The 16,975-nt window shown below is 33.9% G+C and overlaps 2 protein-coding genes across 3 annotated transcripts; one reads left to right on the plus strand and one right to left on the minus strand.

Annotated features, from left to right (window-relative positions):
- Positions 1-9,858: 9,858 nt before the first annotated feature.
- Positions 9,859-12,706, plus strand: LOC120189431 (probable acylpyruvase FAHD1, mitochondrial). 2 transcript variants are annotated; one of them, XM_039192714.1, is made up of 7 exons: positions 9,859-10,061; positions 10,157-10,322; positions 10,702-10,754; positions 11,295-11,357; positions 11,711-11,761; positions 11,885-12,002; positions 12,249-12,706. In XM_039192714.1, the coding sequence occupies exons 1-7, from the start codon at positions 9,951-9,953 to the stop codon at positions 12,362-12,364; spliced, it is 678 nt and encodes a 225-aa protein (XP_039048645.1). In that variant the 5' UTR covers positions 9,859-9,950; the 3' UTR covers positions 12,365-12,706. The 2 variants fall into 2 exon arrangements, with proteins under 2 accessions (XP_039048645.1, XP_039048646.1); XM_039192715.1 differs by lacking the exon at positions 11,295-11,357.
- Positions 12,707-14,397: 1,691 nt separating this feature from the next.
- LOC120189480 (probable pectinesterase/pectinesterase inhibitor 21) lies at positions 14,398-16,466 on the minus strand. The gene is made up of 2 exons (XM_039192756.1): positions 15,365-16,466; positions 14,398-15,174 (listed from the first exon to the last, which is right to left on the minus strand). Exons 1-2 carry the CDS (start codon positions 16,353-16,355, stop codon positions 14,474-14,476), a joined length of 1,692 nt encoding a protein of 563 aa, XP_039048687.1. The 5' UTR covers positions 16,356-16,466; the 3' UTR covers positions 14,398-14,473.
- Positions 16,467-16,975: the final 509 nt, after the last annotated feature.

Here is a 16,975-nt window from a genome sequence, read left to right on the forward strand (position 1 = left end):
AGTTGATATTATAGCATTTGCATTATAATTCTATAACCATAGGATTATAATTGTATATACACTTCTATATTATTAAATTTGAGTCATATTATATTATTCTATGTCATGTTCTAATTCATAACATATTTTGTCTAATGTGATATAGTAATTAAAATAAAAAAAACAAGTATTTGTATATTATATAATTTTTTTTGTAAAGTATACAAATAGTCCTCCGATTATAGGGGATGTTTTGTCAAGTCCTCCAATTATAGGACACTGTTTTGTTAAATATAAATAGTTGGATGATCATTTTGTAACTTTTAATAGTCGTGAGAATCAATAAAACAACATCCTATAGTTAGGGGATCATTTGTGTATTTTATCTATTTTTTAAAATTATTTGGGATGATTATAAGTTAGTATATGTTAATAATTTTCTTAATTTATTGACAACGTACGTATACTTTGCAAACACAACTGTTCAATCAAAACCTCTAAAGAAAATAACATTCTCTTTTATAATTGAGAGTTCCCTTTACCCATTTTTTTTATCATTTACCTGTACATTTACCTGTAATGACCAATTAAATTAAGTAATTTATTCAAACACTTAAACAAACAGTCAATATTGTCACACTTAGATGAAACCAAGCATGTGCTATCTAGTTACACCAAATGATCTTAAAAAAGAATCAATCTTCATCCACAATTATTACACCCACTTCAAGTAATCCTGTCTACAAAATGCATTTCAATCACCCTTTTCCTTTTCTCTTTTCTTTTTTTACATTGTTTTCTCATTGTTTATGGATGGGATTTTAGACCTTTCTGACCAATAAAATGTCACATCTCGATATTTAACTCTTTTGTTGTGTCTCTGGTCGTGTATGAAGTACATTTGAGGATGTATAAGGTACTATATTTTTAATATACTGTTAGAGATAGACATTATTAAAAATATTAATATTTTTTTAATATTTTTAGTAAAGCGTTATTTAAAACATTATTTTTCTACCGGAAATGTTAATATTACGCGCTACCTAAAATGTTTAACATTTTCGGTAAAACGTTACCTAAAACATTATTTTTTATATCGAAAATATTAATATTGGGCGTTATCTAAAATGTTATTTTTTCTACCGGAAATTAAGTAGCGAAATTAACAGTTTTAGTAAAAAAAATTAGGTAGGGCTTTACCGAAAATGTTAAAAAATATATTAACATTTCTTATAGGATATTTCCTTAGTTGTATATTGAAACTGTCGTACACCTGAACTACCCAGTACATTTCGTTTGGTCTTCGTATTTCTTTCCTCTTTGTATGCACGAACTCTAACAAGGCAAAGGCAAAAGGTTATATAATATATAGTATATTTATAAATAAGCATAGTGACAAAAAATATTTATAACGTTTGATCGAATAATTTCTTTGATTTATATTTTTTAATACTTTAATCCACTATATTTCACTTTAGATAAAAGGGCTCTCGATTATATTGGAACTGTTAGTTTACTAAGGATCAATGTATGTAGTTTAATTAATAAATTTTATGTCCCCAAAGTAATGACGTTGCATTGTCACATGTCCAATGTGATGACATGATAATGTCATGCATCCAAAGTGGTAACATGGCACAAAGTGATGATGTGTCATATGTCATGTATAAAAAATGATGATGTGACATATCAAATCATCACTTTGTACACGTACGATTTGCCACGTCAGCTACATATGTTAACCGCTAGTCAACTAATAATTTTCATCCAATGATAGACTATTATCCCCTAAAATGAAACGTTGAAACCAAAGTACTTCAAAATAAAGAATAAGAATTAAAATGATTACTTTATCAAACGTTACGACTGAATTTTGAAAAAATACCTTATAAATATCACCAAAAACCAATGGGATAATAGCTATCGTTGTCTCAGTCTAAAAGCTCAAAGCACTCAAGGTTGACATTTGGGAGGCTATACCATTGCATTTCATCATTGCCCCCCAACTTTAGATATGTTGGCTGTATTTGTTGCACAACCTCTTCTAGGTCGAAAAGCACCATTTACAAACCAAAGGGAAAAAGGGTAAAGATTTTATAGTATAAATGCTATATAGTTCGTCCAAAAGATTGGATTTTAGGGTTTTTGTTCCTTTTTACTTTTACTTTATGGAGCAATGGGAAATGCCAGTCAAAAGAAAACCATAGATTTTTTGAATCTTGGGGTTAATAAACATCATAGGTGGGGTTGAATTTGACATTTTCTTGTTAGATTTAACACTCAAATTCATTTTTGTTCATAATTCAACTGTCTTTTTTACATGTGTTGAGAGGTAAAAAAATTTAAAAAATTTGACTTAGAATTTATCGACGAAAGAAATAAGTATCGGGAGAGCTTTAACATTGCCAGAATTTGTGGCATCAATGATGGACAAAAATTTTCACTGTCTATAGTGTAACACCCTAATTTAGGGGCTAAATTCTAGAATTTTAAAGTAGTGGATTTAATTGGTATTTTGGGAAGAAAATCGAGGATTAAATTGTAAAACCGCAAAGTTAGAATATTATTTTATAAAGTGCAGTAAATTCAGTGACTAAGCTCATGATTTAGCCATTTTTGTTTAGGAGAGAATTATAAACTCTCTCCCCGTGTTGCAGATTTCATTTTTTCCCCATTTCCTCTTCCCCTCAACCCTCCTTTAAACTCTGATTTACACACCGTCTGACCTCCGTTCGACGAACCGAAACCACTATCGTGTTCGTTGTTGACCGATGAACAAAACTCATCAAACCTTTTGTTCTGACTCAGTGTCGTTTGTCGTAAATTTCAATCAGAAGTATCATCTATTTTAACTCAATCTCCGTTGGTTTTTCATCGATTCACGTCGATCCGGTCACCCGTTTTCGATACCTCTCGCACCATCGTGTTCCTTGCATCGTTTCGAGTCCTCCGTGTTTACATCGTCGCCGGTGCATGGAAGGGTGAGAAAGTCAAAGCTTCCAACTTTTCGGAATCGAGCTCTCCACCGTTCAAAATTGTGAACCGAGATTGGTAAGTGTCTCAAAATGCCATAAAATAATTTTTAGAAATTTTTTCGAGAATTTTTGGACACTCCACGGCGTCGCATGCACCCTACGCGTCGCCTCTGCGCGTGGGGAAGTCCTGGCCGTATGTGTGGATGAAAAAAAGAAAAAAACCGTTTTGACCTGACCCAATTGACCAACGTTGACGACCGTTGACCAGAACTTTGACTGGCGTTGACCAGGCATTGAACGATCGTTGACTTTTTTGGGTATACCTATCCTGACGTTTTATGACGTCCTGAATTCATTTTTTGGGTCTGTTTCGCCAAATTCGAACCCGGTAAGCTGTTTTTCACTGATTTATCATCCGATTCGATCTAATTTTCAGAATTAAGCCATGTTTTTTATGGAAATTATATTGTTATGTATTTTAGGAATTATTGGAAGTTGAATTAAGGATCGAGGACATTCGAATGAAAATTAATGGTCGATCAGTATTGCACGTAAATTGAGGTAATACATTACTACATTTTCATGCTTTATAGAACATGTTGAAAATAGAAAAATGTATGGATATATATGATTAGACTATTATGCATGTTGTTTATGGATGGTCTCGAATCGAATATGGTTTAAGTGATAAATTATAAGAACACTTTGATTAGGTAAAATTACGAAAATACCCTTATGTTGAAAAAGATAATAATTGACTATGGGAGGTAAATAAGAAAACTTTGGTTTTATCTGTGTGATTAGGTAATTTTTATATTCGTTCTGAATGCTGTAAAAAGTCAGTAATTGAAAGTAATTATGATGGTTCGTACAAGAAATTAGAAGTGGTTAAGGAAAAATTTAAGTTTCAAAGATTATTTGGAAAAACATTTAACTCTAGGATCTCTAAATTATATTTATCCTTGATAAGAGTTTTTATACTAAAGATATCTGGTTAAAAAATTACATAAATGCCCTTGAGAGGTAAAAATAATCCGAGTTGACTCTGAATGAGAAAGAACCCTGAGAATTCATTCTTAAATTAATAAATTACTGATTTAATTGTTGAGATCCTATTTTTGTATGGAAAATTCTTGATAATTCGTTAGTAATTTCTGAGAAGGCAATTGACATGGAAATCTTCGAGTTAAGAATAAATTATTGATTGTGCTCTTTTGACAGAATTGTTCGAAATGATTGAAATAAATGATAAGTTTGAATTTGATAATAAGATCGGACGGAAGGAAATGATTGTAATACACTGGATATGTAAAATGACCAGAATACCCTTAGAATGCAAATGACCAAGAATATCACCAGACTCAGGAATGATTGGATATCCTCGAGATCTAAAATGAATGGAATAAAACTGAGCACCAAAATGACCAAAATACCCTTATGGCCTAGAATAAGTAAATGTCTTGGATTAATTAAGAAATCCAAATAATCATGGATGTTGTACTACTCTTAAAAGTTATGGAACGCAGCTTAAGTGGTCAACCAATGCTAGTACTATATCATTACCTGAATGATATAAGTACTACTTGAATGTTTGTTCGTCTCATTAAGTTTGGACTGATGATAATTTTGGAAGTAACCAGCTCATCTCAACTCTGGATCACATTTGGTAGTAAGAAGTGGATATTCATTAGACAAATCAACCAAGAAGACCAAATTGAACTGAACGAAAGTACAATATGTATCTGAAATTCAGAAATGTTCGAATTACTCTGGAAAACTCTGAAGTAACGGGGATAGACTTGACTACTAAGTGAACTAAGTAAGCTCAATGACTGATGATTAAATAAGTTATTTGGATGAGTCTGGGAATGCTAATGAACTTACATGATGTGTTGTCCTTCTGGGTCATGAACTATAAATCAAGTACGTCAGCATTTCATGATATTGTGGAAGCGTGGAAATGAAATAAAGACATTGGAAGATCTATTCAACGATGATTCCAAAGATGATCTATGGATAAGAATTTTTGGTATTAAAAAGTAAATACCCTGAAAAGACAATGAATTTACCAATTGACAAGCATTAGTTCTGGGATATATTCATATGGAGTTGTTTGATAATACAATCAATCGACATAGATTGTAAAGATCCTGAACCTTCATTTCTTCCTTACCAGCTCAAGTCTTATTCTGAATAACCGATGATTCCATCAGTTATTGATCTCTTCCAATATTGATTCTAAATTCCAACATTCTATCGGCATACTGAAGATCCGTGTTTCTCTGTCTGCCAAGATTATCTAGTACCTCTAAATAATATATGTAAACTCTGGTGTGTTCCCTAATCACTTGAATATTTTATTTGATTTCCGATTTGAATTATGTTATGATACCTGACATGGATTCTGATATGATACTTGACCTGGAATTTGATCCAATACTTGACATGAATTCTGATATGATACTTGACATGAATTATGTTTTGATTTTTTATATATCCGTTTACGGACTGAACATGTTTTATTTGGGGGGTATTGTTGGAGGAAGAATACTTGAAGGCTCCTCGATTTTGTGCTCAGGGCCTTACTGGACGTGACGGGGTTGTATGGTTCTGGGGAACCTACACATTTTGTTCGTGACAGATGGGGGTAGTGTTCATATATATATATATATATATATATATATATATATATATATATATATATATGTTTTAAAAGATCTGTATCTTTTTTATTGGTTTTACGGGAACACACTAGATAACCTATTCTGATCTCCTGAACTTAGTCATTCAAAATATTTCTCAGAACTGAAAGCTCATTGTCCGTTACCCCTGAAATATCAGTAGGATCTCCGCTCAGCATAAAATCTGTAGATGTTCGGAACCAATAAGGAAATATATGTTTATCTATATCTGTACGTTCTTTAGCATCATCTGGTAGTTCTGTATTATTGAGCTTTCCGAAGCTCACTCTATTACTCACCATTGCAGGTTAAAGGAATTGTACCAGTGCAACTATCAACTTCAGTAAAGGAGTTCTTCCAGCGTTGTTTGCAGAGTATGGTATATGTGATTAGAGGGCATGTAATTGTATTTTGTTTTATATATGAGTCAGAAAATATGTTTTAATTCTGCATACCGATTTAAAGATTTTATAAGTTTACATGTTTTAATAAAAAGTTTTAAATTTTCCAAGATTTTTATAGTGGGTCGCTCCGGTGGCCCTAATGTAACACCACAGATCGGATCGGGTTACCCGCATCGGTATGAGGGATTTACATTGAGACAAATATAGTAATGGATAAGGTCCATCCCCAAGATGACAATTTCCGTCACTAACATGTGATGGAGATTCCATTTTGTGTATATTTTCCATCACTCATTCAATATTTGTTGATGGTAATAAGGAGATTATGATAGTTATTGATTGTTCACTCATGATTTGAACAAAGAATCATAATCGGTGATTCAAAGTAGATTTTCAGACGGTTAACGTTGTCTGATTATTCAAAACCAGAGAAAAATGGTCCAAGAAAAAGATAGAGATTGAAAGACCCCAGCCCTAAGGATACAATCCCTTTTTTATTTTACACCAAGATTTATATAGTGAACCTTATTGTGTGTGGATGTAATATTTGTAGGTATGCAAATCAAGCATGATAAATAAAATCCACTATCAATTAATAGATTTAACTCTAACAGATCATATAGACCTGCTAGAGGTTATGTCAATGACATGGAATTTCGGAAGATATCTTCTGGAGGTTACTTTTTTTTTTCTATCACAAAATGCTAACTAAATTTTGAACTTTGTATACAGTTCCTAGTTTAGGAATCTATTCAACGCAATCTTAAAATAGTCAAGTTCCAATACGGCTACTGATATTAGATGTCTTAGACTAAAAAAAACTGATATGATGAAGATCGTGGTAGTGGGAAAGAATATGTTTCACTACAGGAATGTCCACATTTTTCCTGGTCTCATAATCTGCATACAAATATTCCAAAATTTCCAGCCAAACCTTTAGTTTCCGTCAACTATGGACGCAAGATCGATATTGGTTTGCCATTACAGTTTTTGACTCTGCATGTAAATAGTCTGATATTTGTTATTTTCCCAACATATATAAAGTTGCTTTTGTTTTTCTTCTTTTCTACCTTCCATTGCTTGATTGGTAGTGGATTAAGGAACACTTGAAAAAAGTCTATAGGATACATGAATATAATAATTGGTGTTTTAACTAAATACAATTAAATTTTGTCGGTCTGGTTTGAGAAAATTCAAATCGTTTAGATTTGATTAAGGCCGAATCAAGATTTTTTTGAGCCATAAGCAAGTAGTAAAAAATTTTAAGGACAAAAGTATAATTTTATCATTGTTTTGGTTTATATATTTATAAGTTGGAAAAGGATTAAATTGAAACTTAAACATTTATGGAGGGCTCAAATACAATTTTGCCTTTGTCTAAGTGTAAAATTTTGAAACTTAAAGGATTAAATGTAAAATTTATCATTTTAGGGGTCACACCCTTCCTCCCCTAGATTTTTGTAAGGAAAAGACTTAATTAAAAATTATCTAAACTCTATCTCTTGTTTTTTTTAAGGGCTTAAAGTGTTTTTTTTTTCTTTTTATCAAAGTCTGTACCTAATGTTTATTATGTTACCATTTAAGGTGCCTAAAGTTTCATTTCCTTATCATTTTAAGATAATTTCGTCAACGTCCATTATAAAAATATGTTAACCAATAATAAGAAAGGGGATGAAATAGAGAAAATTGATTATTAGTTTTCAGAGAAAGCAAATAAGAACTTATAACATTTAAATGTTAAACATTGATATAGCCCTATATTTGAATATGTTAATAATTTTTTTAATACTATTAGCAAGAATAGATGTAGATGTGGTACTAGTATCGTCTATATACAAATGTGACATGTGACACGTCATATGATCTTAAAATTTAGAGATCATACGTAAACGCCATTCAAACCCGTCCATATATAATTTTTATGCGTTAATGATATTTTCGTTCAAAGGGAAAACAAAATTTCCGTTTGGTTCTCGGGAAAGTGGTGGATAAAATTACAAACGAAGATTTTGACAGTATCTTTAATCATTTTTCATGATGAATTTTGATAAAAAGACTCATATGTCTTTCATAATTTTAAATTTGAGAAATCAATTCTTATTAAAAAAATATTTTAGATGTCTCATATTAAGAAAGTAGCATAGGACTTGTACATCTTTTGAGACGAACATATATTTCAAACATAGATTAAATTTTGATTTTTACAGTTAATAATTAAGTTAATGACGAGCTTTTAATCAATCCACTCCAGTTATATTCAATAACTACCAACAAATTAGGTTCCCGAAACCGATTTCACGGGTACAAAAGAAAATATAATATCAATAAAAAGCCATTGCTAATGATGAGGACAGATTACTTCTTCTAAATCTCCCTGATGTGTATGGCTAAATTTTGGACCCAACGTCTCACTATTAAAGGGATTTAAAGTACAATTGGAAAAAATGTTATAGTGTTAATTAAGAAACTATTTATTGTGTTAACTAAAATTTTAAATTATCGAATTTGAATTTATTATTAAAATAAATAACCAATTCTAAATAAATATTCTATAAAAAATACTATAATATTTTAATAAAATAATTATGTAACGGTGGCTAATGATATAAATTTATTATGTCAACGTCCTTTTCTAAATATATTTAATAGTTTTTTATGCATATATTTAATAGTTAAATAATAAATTAGTAAAAAAATTATAGAAACATATATGTATTTTTAAAAAATAATTAAATCTATATAAAAGTTGATTTCATACCATTTTAATGTTAACAAATAACAGTAATAACGATAATTTTAGTGTAATTGAAATAATAAATTATAAATTTACAACTAAAGTTTACTAAAAAATTTCAAACTCAAAATAATTTAAAATAAATGGAGGTTGCAGAATAAGCCATTAGCCACTTTTAGGCTATAAGGCATCAATTGAATGGAAGGAGGCCTTTTTAGGAAGAGAAAACCCATTTCTTGTAAGCCCATTAAACCCACGTCCAATCTGCTTGCAGGCTTTTGTCATCATCATCGGCACCCAGACCACCACCGCCTTCATCGTCGATGCAGTATTTGCCTTATCTTTTACACCAATCTCGAGCTTAGAAAATGGTTATTATACACCAACATCAACATAATCGAACTTAGCATTACTGCATGCTCATCGATGCCATCTCATGCTATTCCTCCCTCAGTTCCACTAGTAACATATTATGAATTTCTATAATTTACGTTCAACAATTGAATTATTGATCAAACACCTATTAATACCCGGTTATTAAAAATTATAAAATGATTTATTGACTATATGATATTGTTTTGTTGAATCACCCGACTATTAAAAATTACAAAACGATCACCCGACTATTTATATGTTCTAAACTATTAATAATAACACCTACTAGCATCGATGTTGCTTTCGAGCACTGACTCGACAATATAATATAAACAAAGAGTTAATCTATAAAATACAACTCAATTAAGACAATTGAAATTGAGATGTTTCCTCTGTATAACATACGTAAACCATATTGTGCAACTGAATAGCGTAGGAATCCTCTGAATCTAGAATTGATTGAATAAATTGAAAAAAATAAAAATATAATGAGTGAAATAAGAAAATGAATAAAATTCAGTAAAAAATGATATAATTTATTCTAATAAATTTAATGACCACTTATAAATTTTATCATATATTTATTAGTAGCGGTGGTGTATTTTGATACGTGTCACTCTCTAGACTCATCCCATGATCAATAGGTTTAGAGCAACTAAATTAAGACAATAAAATAATACACTCAATTCAAGTAATTTGAAATGTTTCCCTATTCGAATAGATTAGAGCAAACGTTGCCCCTAATTAAGAAGCCAGCACTTGCTCTTTTTCTTTGCAAATTTCTGAACCAAAAAAGGAAAACATGGCGGCGGAAGCATCTTTACAAAGTCCCCTGAAACTCGGGACTAAAATCGTCGCCGTTGGCCGCAACTATGTCGAGCACGCCAAAGAACTAGGCAACGCTGTCCCCAAGGTATCTAATTCCCGTTTATTACCGTGTTCAGTCAGCAAATTTTGATCATTTTCCAGTGTTGGAAAGAAAATTGAAGTTTTAAATTTCGTTTCCAGGAGCCGGTATTGTTTTTAAAACCGACATCATCGTATTTGGAAAACGGAGGGACAATTGAGGTTCCACACCCTTTGAATTCTTTACATCATGAAGTTGAGCTTGCTGTTGTGATCGGACAAAAGGCTCGGGATGTGCCTATAAACACTGCCATGGATTATTTTGGGGGTAATATCGAATCATTTCTATCTAAAATACGACATGTCTGGTTCTGGTTTAGACCATTGAAGTTCATGTCATGAGATACTTCTTTTCAGTTTTTTCCGGGTACAACCATTGATTGGTATTCAGTGAACCTTGTTTTGTGCTTATTTCCGGGTTTAAGATTTAAAAGATCTCCCTTTTCTGGAAGAAAGTAATTTCCTTTCCATCCTCCTCCAAACCCACTTTTTCATGAGATTACTTATTTGGTATTAGTTTAGTTTAGTTTAGTTTAATTTAGAAGCTATATATTTATATTGGACTTTGTTATGACTTGAATGTGAAGCATTTGATGCTGCCTGGTGATCACTTTGATTTTGAAATTACCATTTTTTGTGTGCTTCAGGCTATGCTTTAGCACTGGATATGACTGCAAGGGAAATCCAATCTGTTGCAAAGGTACAAATTTTATTCGTATCAGCTCTCTTTTAAAGCGTGATTCCTTCACATGAGAATTCAGTTTGCCTTTGGACATTCTCCAGCTTCAACATGAGTAGCTATTTACTCTTTTCATTGATGTGTTAACAAATGAAGATGGGATAACACATTTGATGAAGCATGTAGCTATTGGACCTAATCTTTCATCCTTGAGGAAAATCGAAAAGTTGAAATTCATTCTTCGATAAAGATCTTTTAAAATGATTTTTTCTCCTCGGGGAACACAACAATTCCCATTCAGATGATTGTAGCATCTTGGATCTTAACTACATGTTCATTTTTACTCCCTGAGAACAAGAATTATATCACCCCAACCCTGTGGAAACACAACAAATTCCCCTTTCAGATGATTGTACATCATGGATCTTAACTACATGTTCATTTTTACTTCCTGAGAACAAGAATTTTATTTTTAAATGGTCAGATGCTCGTTCATTTTGTAATGATTCCACTTATCTTGTTATTTTAGTCAATGATATTCCTTATTGTTACATTTATCAGTCTGCAGGTCTTCCATGGACAGTTGCTAAAGGGCAGGACACATTTACACCTATAAGTTCTGTTGTAAGAAATAAGCCTGAAATAGCTTTTCTCTTTCCTTTGAAGTACATTTCCCAAATTAGTTTTGAAGATCTTCTATTTTTAACACATGCTGCTTGTGAGTAATCAATATTAAATTCCTACGAGAAAAGTAAACAAGATTACTTTTTATCCAAATTTCATGCGTTTCTTGCTTTTAGTTGATGAATAACTCCATTCATGCATGCGCAGAAGCGGATAACATTACCGTTTACTGACCTTTAGCATTATCTAGGCACATTCTTTTTGATAGGGACCTAGGGGAATAGATTTTCTTTCACTTTTTCTATCAAGTTATTGATCATTTACATTCTGGTTACTTGAAATTTCTTCTGCAGTTTCCTAAATCTATGGCGCCTGATCCTGACAATTTGGAACTGTGGTTAAAGGTTAATGATTAATACATTAGTTTTCTGTATTTCACCTTTGTTTTTCATGTACTTTTTGCAATTCTGCAACTTTATATTCTTTATTCCAGTTTGTAAAGGTTAGATGCATTTCTTTCATCACAGGTAGATGGAGAAATACGACAGAAGGGTTCCACCAAAGATATGATTTTTAAGATTCCTTACCTCATTAGCTACATAAGTTCCATTATGACACTTTTTGATGGAGATGTCATATTAACAGGTTAAATTACATTTTCTTGTCTCTCAATCGAGTTTAATTTCTCCATTATGTTTGTATAGTGTGTTATGGGGTGACTTGTTGGTTTGCTCTAGTTTCGTTATAAATTCTAGCATACACACATGTTTAGCTCCATTTTCATTTTAATTTCTGATTTCAAAGCATATTTATTGTATAATATTTCATTGACAAAAAGGGATCTCTTCGATCGAAGTCTTAATTAGCTGCCTTTTGATTTAATATTCACAGGCACCCCACAAGGTGTTGGCCCTGTAAAGGTAGGACAAAAGATAACTGCTGGGATAACAGGCCTTGTGGATGTTCACTTTGATGTTGGAAGACGCCAAAAGCCTGAAAGCGCTTGAGGTTAGTGCCTCCATGCTGACACAACCCGAGCTTGTTGAAGTATATCCTTTAAATTTTGGATTCGACTGCAGCTGGGCATAAATGGCTCATTCTACCATTGGAGTTAACCAAGCACCTGAGCAGCTAAAGAGCGAACATAAATATAATCATTTCCAAGGGACACAACCCTGAGGATCATTTACGGGTATGCAATTTATAATAGTACTATGAATCTTGTGTTTATGAACTTGTCTTTCAGTGAGTTATACGGAAACCAACTCAAAACTAATGCTTGTTAGCTTTTCAAACTTGTTAAATGGTTTGTCAGTCAAATAAAATTTCATGTGAGATTTCATAACCGACACCTGAAGTGCAGCTTGAGACCAGTAAAGTTCAGCATAACTTAGAATATATAAGAGTTTGTCCTGTCCAGGGAATATTTCAAAGATATATTATTCGGAGTTGTGTATGAGTGTCGATACTGACCCCTGGAAATGGGAAAAGACGCTCTTTTGCAAGTAAAAAAGGGGGAAGATCTCATATAGCAAATTAGAACTTCTTCAAGAAGTCATGTATTTGTTTATTGATCTCATCAGGTTTTTCTTCATGAAGAAAGTGTTCTATTCCTTCCTTGACAACCACTTCCTCCAGAAGTGGAACATAACCTCCTTTGTGTATATAGTCTTTGGTTCCCGGAGCATTGTAGGTCAGATCCAAGTCGCCAACGTGAACTTAACCGGCACTTTTACTTGACTCCTGGTCCATGGTTCTGTAAGTTCCCAGTTTCTACAACAAAGATACATCAACATCATAAGCAAGTTCCAAAGAAAATACAATAAAACTCGGTAAGCATTGATTAAAGTTGATGAAGGGAGAAACAAATTTACAAGTTCATAGATCGGTAATAGTTTAATCCTCCATATTGGCTGATGTAAATACTTGAACACTTCATGTGATAACCATGAGGGCAAGCCTATTGGAGTGTCTGGGAATCCAAAACATTTGCCCTTCGGTAAAAGAAGGGGACATGGTGTACGGTATGTAAAGAATCCCTTTAGAATTCTCTCATATCCTATCTCTTTGAATTCGGCCTGACTCCAGGCTTCTGCAGAAGTACTCATTCGATATGTTCTTCCAAAGGAAATTAAATTAAAATAAAAAACTATCGACGTTTTTGCAATGAAGAGAGAGTTAGAGACTCATTGTGCAGATCATTAATTAATTAATCCAAAACTATGACTTTAATCTGATTAAAATACCACTTCAAACAGTAAACCCAACATAAAAAAAAGTTTGGAGAAAGTAAAAATGATTAGTCAAATGCTTCATTCACATAATTAATTAAAACTTAATGGAAAAGAGAAATAAAATTGGGAAAGACAAAAGAACCTGAAATCTGCAGATGTAATAGTAATAATCTTCACCATAGACAGTTCTAAGAGTTTCAAGAGGTTTCCTATCAGGGTTCCTGGGATTGAACGCAACACTCGTGTTAACCAAAGATTTACCCTGTCTGGTCTAAACTTGCACAACCCCCAAGCGATGAGCACACCCCAGTCATGTCCGACGACAAAAACCTGCACCTGGTTAGTGGCGACAACGTCCAAGAGACCAATGAGATCCCCCACCACATTAGGATAGATAATAGGGATTAGGGTTTAAAATCAATTTGTTTCTCTAAATTTTCTTTTATTCTTATAATTTTGACATTAGTGAAAATTCTCTTCTTCTACCCGTAATTGTTTATTGAAAAAATTTTCTACATAAATCTTGACATTCTTTACATTCATTATCATTGTGCTTACATATTACTAGTTACTTTTAAAAATGTGAGATTCAGCCCCTTTGTAATTTTTTTTTGTTTATCATTAAAACTTGGCGACGATATATAATTTGTGACTATATAATTTGTAAAATGAGTTTTAAGACATCTTTCATCACTTGAAATACACACATCTTTTCGGAATAATTTTAGAAATAGTGTTAGTAATTTATAATCAAAACAAATCAAAAACAATTATGTACGCGATTATATTGACGTCTGCGAGTCCTAACGAAACTTACATATATTTTCATGCAAGTAAAAATAACTAAATAAAGCTGTTGGTTCATCATCTTGCGTTGATGGTCTACAATCCATCAATCATGCCACGAGAGTAGGGCACCCCAAACTTGGGGATAAATTCACCACCACGTAAGAACTCGCCAACCGTGTATAGCTTCACATGCCGTTTACTGAAACGCTTGATACATTTCCATTTAACCCTGCCAGTTTGGTCCGCACCGGGTCCCCTATTTTCAAACTCGGCACAAACCGCGGTGTGGAGAGCAAAGTCTCCGTCCCATCGCACCCATCCCTCGGGGTCAATGACATCATCGATGTAAGATTGCATGATGATGGTCGTGGAGAACTCCTTCCACGGCCGACCGAAGTATGCCTTGTTCTTGTTTTTCACCATTTTGTACGCGTCCGTGCCAGAGATGGTGCAATTATGGAGAACGATGGCGGTGAGCTCGCGGCGTTCGCTCCTTCCTTGTGCGGTTACGATGCAATTTTGTCCAGGCAATGGCTTCTTTACGATGATTTTGCAGTTCTGCAAGACTACAGCTGCGTCGCCGAAGATGAAGTCGATGGTTCCTCTTACGGCGCATTGCCTATAGAACTGGCGATGACTGTGTACGTAAAGGGTGTTTTGGTAACCGTCGATTTTGCAATTGTAGAAGACGGACTGATCGCTTTGGACTCGAAGTGCCACAGCTTGCCTCTTCTTGGCTCCAGCAGTGTTCCTGATTTGAATATCTTTGGCCATGAATCTTTTACCAATAACAGCTGCAAGATTTGAAAGCTAACACTTCATTAATTCCATGGAAATGACTACTTTAATAATTTGATGGTTAGAGTTTGACTTGAATTCTATTTGACGAAGATATATGTACTTTTAATGTTGATTAATAGTAGGAAAGTCAGCTTGCTAACATTGATGTTAACCCAATTTCACAAAGATATGCATAGTACGTACCAACTGTTGCAGTTCTGTATGTGGAAGTTCCATCACGGTAGTTTTTACTACCGGTGATGATGGTCTTTTTGGGGCCATCTCCGATGAGCATGACGTTGTGCATATGCTTGTTGATGGTCAGCCGCTCTTTGTAAACGCCAGCCTTAATGTAAATAACAAATGGATCTGAACTACCCCTGGGGACTTGTTTCAATGCCGCTTTGATGGTGGTGTAATTGCCACTCTTATCCTTTGCAACGACTACATTAGGTTTAACGTCAGATGTGGTGTTTTTGGCAAGGAGCATGCGCTGGGTTGAGCTGACCCACGACGGCAAACCGTCGGTATGCGAGAATAGCCGATGTGGGAAGCCAGAAGTGTTCATGTTGGGAAGGTCGAGTTTCTTCAAAGCTAAATCCAACTCATAAACCATGGCTAAAGCATTGCTACTAAGCTCCCGAGAGGTCTGCAAAAGTTCCCTTGTTCTCGCCCCACCTTCACCTCTCGTCTTAACGAATCCATCCAGGCAAGTCTCCTGGTACGTGATGACAGCGGCGAGCCAAATCTTGAGGTTTTCAATGTATTCATCGAATCTGTTCATCTCCAATTTCCCCATTTGATCGTAAGCATGATTGAGATCGTCAATGGCGTACTGCAGCAGCACCTTGCAATTGCGAAGAGCTTGACGAGCCCTGGGTTTGTCCTTGACCAAATCTTTCACGAGGACAGAACGGATGATCACGTCCTCGATCTCGGTTATGGCGGCCTTGAAACCAGTCCTTATAAGCACCTTGGTATCGGTGGTGTTGGCACTCTCCAGACTTTTCTCACACGTTTTCTCGTAATCAGTGGGTTGGCAAAGGTCTTTGATCGCCTTGGACGAACTCTGTAACTCGGAATGACAATCGTCGTCGCCCTTCTCATCTTGAGTGACACCAACCGTCACCGCCACAACCAACACCACCAGAAGAACGGAACAGATACTGATAACTGCGACGTTGTTGTCCGCCATTTTGAAACAGCCAATGTAATTATATAAAAACCTGAAGCAATCGAAGGGTTAGTTCCTGTTTTCCCCTCCGATTTACAACCCAGCTGCTGGGGCAGTTTCTGAGGATGCCCCTTGGGCTCAGGTTCTGAATAAGCTCCCCTCTAATGGAGAGTTTATACAAAAGGTTGAGAGGAAGAACATGAACCATTAAGTAAATAGTTAATTTCTGTTAATGAAACTGTAGGAGGGAGAGAGGTTACGTTATGATTTTATATTTTCCAAAACTTATGGCGCCTATATCCTCTTCCCTACTAAAATCTAGGGTGAGATTGTGAGGGTTATATTTACATGCATTTTCAACCCTTTTGCTCGTGTATTTTTGTAACGTCTATTTCTGAATGAAAAAACAAATGTTAAATTTTTTGTTGATTAACTTTTTAATAACTTACTCCCTCTTTCATTATTTTTGTTCCGTGCTAATCAAGGATATAATTTTAAGAGATAAATTTCACCACATTTTAAGTTATATAAAATGAGCAAAATGATTGTACGAACTAAATGACATTGATTAATAGGAGAAAAATGATTTTTATTTTTTGAGGTATTGAGTTTGAGCACTCTGAATGCCACAATTTTTTTTA

The sequence above is a fragment of the Hibiscus syriacus genome, unplaced genomic scaffold (assembly GCF_006381635.1).
Source record: "Hibiscus syriacus cultivar Baekdansim isolate YM2019G1 unplaced genomic scaffold, ASM638163v2 tig00116958_pilon, whole genome shotgun sequence".
Lineage (NCBI taxonomy): Eukaryota > Viridiplantae > Streptophyta > Magnoliopsida > Malvales > Malvaceae > Hibiscus > Hibiscus syriacus.

Bases quoted from the DNA above. Each gene is read 5' to 3' on its own strand.
- LOC120189431 (XM_039192714.1), top strand. From the start codon at position 9,951: ATGGCGGCGGAAGCATCTTTACAAAGTCCCCTGAAACTCGGGACTAAA. The intron at 10,323-10,701 runs GTAATATCGAAT...TGTGTGCTTCAG, and splicing joins TGCCATGGATTATTTTGGGG to GCTATGCTTTAGCACTGGAT. The intron at 12,003-12,248 runs GTTAAATTACAT...TAATATTCACAG, and splicing joins TGGAGATGTCATATTAACAG to GCACCCCACAAGGTGTTGGC.
- LOC120189480 (XM_039192756.1), bottom strand. From the start codon at position 16,355: ATGGCGGACAACAACGTCGCAGTTATCAGTATCTGTTCCGTTCTTCTG. The intron at 15,175-15,364 runs GTACGTACTATG...CAAATCTTGCAG, and splicing joins ATACAGAACTGCAACAGTTG to CTGTTATTGGTAAAAGATTC.